The sequence below is a fragment of the Talaromyces amestolkiae genome (assembly GCF_001896365.1).
Source record: "Talaromyces amestolkiae strain CIB chromosome Unknown scaffold11.1, whole genome shotgun sequence".
Lineage (NCBI taxonomy): Eukaryota > Fungi > Ascomycota > Eurotiomycetes > Eurotiales > Trichocomaceae > Talaromyces > Talaromyces amestolkiae.
Genome location: NW_024468047.1, coordinates 984,138 through 991,313, shown reverse-complemented (window position 1 = coordinate 991,313; position 7,176 = coordinate 984,138). Strand labels below are relative to the sequence as shown.

General features: G+C 46.8%; 2 protein-coding genes across 2 annotated transcripts; one reads left to right on the top strand and one right to left on the bottom strand.

The window, feature by feature from the left end:
- Positions 1–262: 262 nt before the first annotated feature.
- BHQ10_006281 (uncharacterized protein) lies at positions 263–2,323 on the top strand (the record flags this gene model as incomplete). Its single annotated transcript, XM_040878850.1, has 5 exons — positions 263–554; positions 699–798; positions 848–860; positions 907–1,274; positions 1,324–2,323. 5 exons carry the CDS (start codon positions 263–265, stop codon positions 2,321–2,323), a joined length of 1,773 nt encoding a protein of 590 aa, XP_040734785.1.
- Positions 2,324–3,210: 887 nt separating this feature from the next.
- BHQ10_006280 (uncharacterized protein) lies at positions 3,211–6,832 on the bottom strand (the record flags this gene model as incomplete). The annotated part of the gene is made up of 6 exons (XM_040878849.1): positions 3,211–3,916; positions 3,971–4,183; positions 4,241–4,811; positions 4,881–5,154; positions 5,977–6,554; positions 6,619–6,832. 6 exons carry the CDS (start codon positions 6,830–6,832, stop codon positions 3,211–3,213), a joined length of 2,556 nt encoding a protein of 851 aa, XP_040734784.1.
- Between the last annotated feature and the right edge of the window lie 344 nt (positions 6,833–7,176).

The window sequence follows — 7,176 nt, the reverse complement described above, 5'->3', positions numbered from 1 at the left end:
TTTTTTTTCCTACTCGCCACTGTCCTCTACATATTCGAATACACGACGTTTGTGTAGAAGACTGATTGTGCTCACCGTCTCTCCTTGCAATCAATTGTCTACTCATCTATTGCTTTAGCAGTTAGAACACACGAGTAGCATCAACACAATCCGCATACACGTACATTACATAGAAGACATTCTAGACTCATTCGACCTCTAGCCCTTGCGACAATCACCCACTGCGCCAATCCTTCTTCTGTCTATTTTTAAGAAGTTCAAAATGAAAACCTGGATCAACCCATTCACGCGCCATGACCGGCAAGAATTCCTCGGCGTCGTGATCCCCCTCTCTCAAGCAACTCGCTTCCAGCACCTGAACACCGTGACCTCCGACTCTGAGACGCCCGACCACAAACCACAAGACGCCGAGGATAAAGACAAGCTGGACCGAATCGGATCCGAGGAAAATGGCGCTGCTTCCAACCCGGAGTATAGCCATCAGACCATCGAAGCCATTCGCGCCGAAGTTGAGTCTGAGATCTCGACATCGGGACATGACACTACTTATGACCGTAGGTTCTTTCTGTCTTTTGTCTCGTAGCTCTTTCCGAGCCGGATGCAACATGCCCTATGCGCTTAGTCATGCCGATGGACTGTCTCGTAGATTGCCAGACTCGTTACGAAATTACCGAAAATCGGATCTAATGGACTTATAGGAAAGGCTAAAGTGATCAACTTGGCCATCCAGGACATCGGAATGGGCCGTTATCAGTGGCAGCTCTTTATTTTGTGTGGATTTGGCTGGTTTGCGGACAAGTACGTTTCCATAACTCTTCTTGTGGTGATTGATGCTAACATGACTTAGTCTCTGGCTTCAGGTATTGTAATTCAACTTCTAGGTTGGCTACATACTAACGTGACTAGGGCATTGCATTGACCTTGAACCAAGTGTCTCAAGAATTCGGCATCTCCGATACCCGCGTACGCTTCACGACAGCTGCTTTGTTCGTCGGTTTATGTATCGGCGCTTCCTTCTGGGGAATCGCTTCTGACGTTGTTGGACGTCGTTTGGCGTTCAACATGACTCTTCTGATTTGCGGCATCTTTGGTATTTGTATTGCAGCAAGCCCTACTTGGATTGGTGTATGCGGTTTGGCTGCTGCAATGGGTCTCGGTGTGGGTGGAAACTTGCCTGTTGATGGTGCTCTCTTCCTCGAGTTTCTGCCCTTTGCGTCGGGTAATTTGCTCACTTTACTGAGTGTTTGGTGGCCCGTTGGCCAGTTGGTGGGAAGGTATGTTATCAATTTGTCCTCAAGAGATGGGTATACTAATTAGATATAGTCTCATTGCTTGGGGCTTCATCCCTAATTACAGCTGTGATGCCGATTTGCTTGCCTGTTCGGCCGTTTCTCCTGGAGAAGCATGCTGCCGTAGAGAAGACAACATGGGCTGGCGATACCTGTGTCTCACCTTGGGAGCTATAACGTTGGCCATGTTTGCTTGCCGCTTCTTCTTGTTCCATCTCTACGAGTCTCCCAAGTTCTTGCTTTCTCGTGGCCGCCAAGAAGAGGCTGTGAGGACTGTACATGCTATCGCATACAAGAACAAGGCCAAGACATGGCTCACTGTCGACATCCTCAACGAGATTGGAGGTCATCCCAGCGAAGGTGGCGACGCAAAACTGACCCGCTTCGAGATTATCAAACGTTCTCTTTCAAAATTCTCTGGCGAGCGCCTCGGCCCCCTTTTCCACACCAAGAGACTAGGTACCACTACTGCACTTCTCTGGTTCTGCTGGGCTACTATCGGAATGGGATACCCTCTTTTCAACGCCTTCTTGCCACAATACCTTGCTCACGCAGGATCCGACGCTGTCACACCGATCAATATCACATACCGAAACTATGCCATTACCTCCGTTGTTGGCGTTCCTGGCTCAATCATCGGCTGCTACACCGTCAACATTAAATATATTGGTCGCAAAGGCACCATGGCAATCGCAACCATGTTGACTGGCATCATCCTCTTCTGCTTCACAGTCTCCAACGACTCCAACATCCAACTAGTTTGCAGCTCTCTGGAATCCTTCTTCCAAAACATCATGTACGGCGTCCTGTACGCCTACACACCCGAAGTCTTTCCCGCACCGAACCGTGGATCCGGAACTGGAATCGCCAGTTTTTTCAACAGATTGTGCGGTGTCATGGCTCCGATTGTGGCCATCTATGGCGCGAAGAATAATGCAAGTGCGCCGGTTTATGCTTCCGGTGGCCTGATTTTGGCGGCTTTTTGTGCGATGGTGTTTTTGCCGATTGAGACGAGGGGGAAGCAATCATTGTAATGATGTGACTATCCACTTGTACATAACTTTCCAGGATCGGTTATATACAACATTGAATAGACCTGTCAGCGAGTTATTGTATATATTAGTACCTAGGTGGCTAGGTTGAAAAAAGTAATTGAGATATTCATATCCCAGTCGTCCGAAAACTCAAATATCAAGCTGAAGAGTCAGGAAACATAGTTGGTCGGTGGACACATCAAAACTCGATAGTCAATATATTTTTTTTTGGCACACAGCACTGAGGCATGAGATAAAGATGTAGGAGTTATGGCTGTCTGTAGCCGTCAGGTATAAGTAGAACCTGACTCTTTTAAATCTATATATCCATCAATTCAGTAATTAGGAGTATTCCCAGTAATAAATATCGAGATGGATTAGTGTATTTGTGTTCTCTTCACATCCGTATCAAGTAAAGTTCTTTGTAAAAAGATGCGAAAAGGGGGGTTTCACTTATTGATCAAGCCAGGTCTTGGTATGCTGATATCGCAAACCTTCTCACAATTCATAATACGATCATTCCGAATAGTCAACACAGTCGCACAAGTGGTTGATGTCAGACTTTGTAATTGTGTAGGTGGCGCCTGGTGATGCATGTTATTTGCCTACCTACTGTTGCCTGCAGCCGTGAATGTATAAATATTGAAAGACTCCGGAAGTAAAATTCGAGAACACTTGGTATTCACTTATCCTCTCATTAATACTTTAACAAAGAAAGAAGCCAGGAGTCAGTCGTACGGAACGGATTATTGGGTTTATATGCTTTTAGGTATGGATTGCTATTACGGAGATGAATAGAATGTGTGATAGTACTCTCGAGGGACCTTTAGATAGCTCTATACTACACAGGTCTTTTCACTAGATTACTGCTCAATGAAATGCGTCATCTAAGCAAACAGCTTGTCCACAAAAGTGGTCTTCTTCCCTTCCTGATCAATGTCATACATAACCTCATAGTGATCAATCTCCTCCTTCAGTCCATCGAGACTCAGATCCGCTGTTCCAGGCCAGACATATTTAGTTCTGAAGATCAACTTCCAGCCCACGAACAGAACGATAAAGAATCCAATCATGCCGTAATCGAGGAAGAACCACAATACGCTCCACCCTCCCTTGAGAAAGACATCGTATCCTCCGGCAAGAAGCATAAATAAAGTTCCACCCATGGCTAAGTAGGAGGTATACGGCTGGAAGCGTCCCTTGTAGGCGAGAGTATCACGCGAGATACCCTGTTTCTTGAGAGACGAGTAGAAATGGCGATATGTGAATGCCGTGAAACCGTAGTTGATCATTTGGCAGCACGTAACGAGATCGACGAGGTAGTCCATTACCTCTGCAGAGGAGCTGTTGACCTGCAAGAAGGCCAGGAGACAGAATGATAGAGATATGGCGAGGGCCCAGATGGGGACACCTTTCTTTGTGCAGTAGGATAGGATTTTTGGTGCGTGCCCGGTGATGGACATTCCGTGTAGGGTTCGGGTTGCGGTGAAGAGGAGACCATTGCCGGCGCTGAAGATGGATGTCATGATCAGTGCGTTTACAATGTGAGGCAAGACGTGGATTTGAAGCCGTTGCATGGCGATGACATATGGCCTAGCGCATCATTAGTTCGCAAAATTAAAGGTATTGTATACAAGGAGAACTTACGATGCTGCACCGGTACCAGATCCGGAAACGGTGCCCCCTAGAATGCCGAGGAGAGTCGTATCATTGTATGGAATGACGATTCCCATGCAGAGGGAAGATCCAACAAAAAAGACAAGGATACGCCAGACGAATGAGCGGAAAGCCGGAGGTAGAACCTTTCGAGGAGCCTCTGTTTCGGCGGCGACCATTGAAATATATTCAGGGCCGGTGATTCTGTTCAAGTGTGTCAGCCTTAAAGTCTCCGGGTGAATGTAGACGGGAAATACCCACGAGAAACTGGCTTGGTACATGCACGACAATATACCCAGAAATCTGCCTGTGTTGCCCGTAGAATGGTGCTCAACAAACGCGCCCGGCTTGTCCCAATACCTGAACCCATACCGATCATGGATCGGATTGCCTCCCAGCATCGTAATAAAGGTGAAAAAGAACAAACCTATCATCAAAACCACCTTGAAGATCGATAGATAAAACTCCGCGATACCAAAGTACCGCACACTAATCACATTCAACAGCGCATAAATGACTATCATAGCCACAATGATTGCCTCAACGGGTACCTTGTCCGTCCAGAAAGTGATCATGATATTCATGGCGACAATTTCAAAGGGAACCAGAAACGCCATGTTCAGGAAAAAGTTCCATGCCATGGCGAAGCCCAATGCGTCGTCGACCCATTCTCTGCCGAAACGGATGAAAGGGGATGGGACAGGCATGTATGTCACCATCTCAGCAAAACATTCGTTTACAGCCCACATGATGAGGCCCCAGATGAGAAAAGCGATGAAGAGACCGGCTGGKCCGCCYTTGGGGAGGGCGGAGGCCATTTGCACGTAGAGAGCTGTATCGTTCACATTAGCTGGCTGTCGAATTTGATGCTTAGTATCTTCTTTGGAAGCATGTGACTTACAAGTACCAATCGCACCACCAATAGCAAAAAGCTGCACTTCTCTTCCCCTCAGCTTACGATGCAGAGCTTGCGAGCCAGCAGGGATACTAGTCACTGATCCCGTTGTGGCTGCCTCGCCATCGCTAGGTGGGAAGGAGGAATCGCTGTTTACATCCTTGGATGTGGCAAATGCTCCCTTTTCGGGGTATGCTGCGTTGATTGACATTTTGTCCCAGCTGTGTCTGTGACCAGCATAAGGGGGGGAAGCACGAGAGCTAGAATCAATCCCAGTGGACTGGACAATAAGTCGTGCAAAAGTCAAGGATGGATCTATCGAGATTATTATGGTGTTTAGGCAGGGCTATCAGTAGGGCACCTGCAGTTCGGGGGAGTAAGATAAGTTGACGAGGCTTGTCGTGTCGAGGCAGCGTTATCATTGCGTCGGTCCGTCCGATGTTAATGGCTGGCTTGGGAGAACAGCGACGACATCATTTTCATATCTAAACAGCTTAGTATAGTTTCCACGCTTGGACCTTTTCTTAACACGCATGTATAATTCTTGAGATATTCATTCACAGAAAAGTAAAAGGTTTCTGGAATATAAGACAGACCTGATTAGATTTCATAAATCAGGATGTTGTTTACCCTAACGGTAGCCCGTCCTATTAACGGAATGTTGATAACGTGAACTGGCACTGGAGTTGCAAAAACATCGATTATTATTTGAATGTAAAGGAATGCATTCTACGAATTACAATAGATAAATATGATGTGTAGAATACATATACTGTCCTTCGAAGACGACAGTAAACTCTGATCTATACAAGGAAGCCCTATCTAAGAGTGTCGGGCAGACCGACAAGATCTCTACTTGGCATGACTCTTCAGTCGACGATGACAAAGACACTAAACTCAGGGGAATTTGTCATAGTTACTACAATTTCAGTGGCAAGGATCTGTGCAATGAACAGAGGGTAAGCCCTTCTCAACTAATTCTTGAAATCACCCTTTGACAAGAATTCTTCATATTGGTAATGTGGTTGAAACTCCACATATAATGTCTCCTATATTATGTATCAGCTAACAGATGTTCTCGGATGCAGAGGGACCAACGTACCGGTGTAGAGGCCATTTTATAATTATAAGCTGCTTCCTCGTCGCTCACGATCATCTTCTCAAGCCCAGTTCGATCAGCCAACAACTGAACCTTGCAACTCCGCTCCATAAGGCAAAAAAGGAAAGCTGCCTCATCTACAGTCTGGCCCACGGTAAGAAGACCGTGATTCATCAAGATTGAGGCCTTTCCAGTCCCCAAACTCTTAGCAATCTTCTCTCCCTCTGACGACTCGTTCGCAATACCACCGTAATCAGAGTAGACTGAATGCGCCTTATAGAAATAGCACACATCCTGATTTATCATCTCAAGAGGCCTTGCGAACGCTGACCAAGCGCGGCCGTGGACTGAGTGTGTATGGCAGATGGCATGTACATCTTTTCGTGATTTGTGCACTGCGGAATGGATCTGGAAGCCCGCAGCGTTGATCGAGCCCTCGGTGTTGCCGCCAATAACCTCGCCATCCAAGTTTACGCAGATCATGTCACTGGCCTTCAACATTCCGAAATGTACAGCAAGTGGGTTGATCCAGAACCGGTCCTCGAACTCTGGGTCTCGTACACTGATGTGTCCTGATATACCTAAAAAAAGTCAATCAGACTAACGTGGCTTCAGAGTCCGCTAGTCTGCATACCCCAAACATACCTTCAGCGTATCCCTCGCGAGCAAAGACTCGGAATGCGCCGGCCATATGCTCTAGCTGCCATTGACGCTTCTCGGCGAACGAATCAAAAACTGGGATGCCTGGAAGAGCCTTGCCATTGTGCGCCATAGCAGCCATAACGTCGACATCTTTTGTCTCGGCTGACTTGACCGGCACGGATTGGATAGACGTTTCAGGGGTTGCACTGGGTGCCATTCTGACGGAAATGTGCGCTGCTGAGCGAGAATGAATCAATAATTCAGATTTTTATGTTGCGATACTCTGAGTAGTTGATAGGTACTAAAAGCATATCTATAAGTCTCAGACGATGATTGAGATGGAGGGGTGCTTGATTGGGGCTAAGTGATCGGGCATAATTCACCAGGTCGGAGGGTCCGATTGATCGAGTCGGGGTTGCCGATATGTAGCGTTATGGTTGTACTACCGGAGACGACGCGGGGTATGCATGCATATTTGGAAGGCAAATGAAATATAGAGTTGCGGCCAATTTGGACTCTATGAAAAGGTGACGAATCGTTATAACTTGAATCAGAATTTGT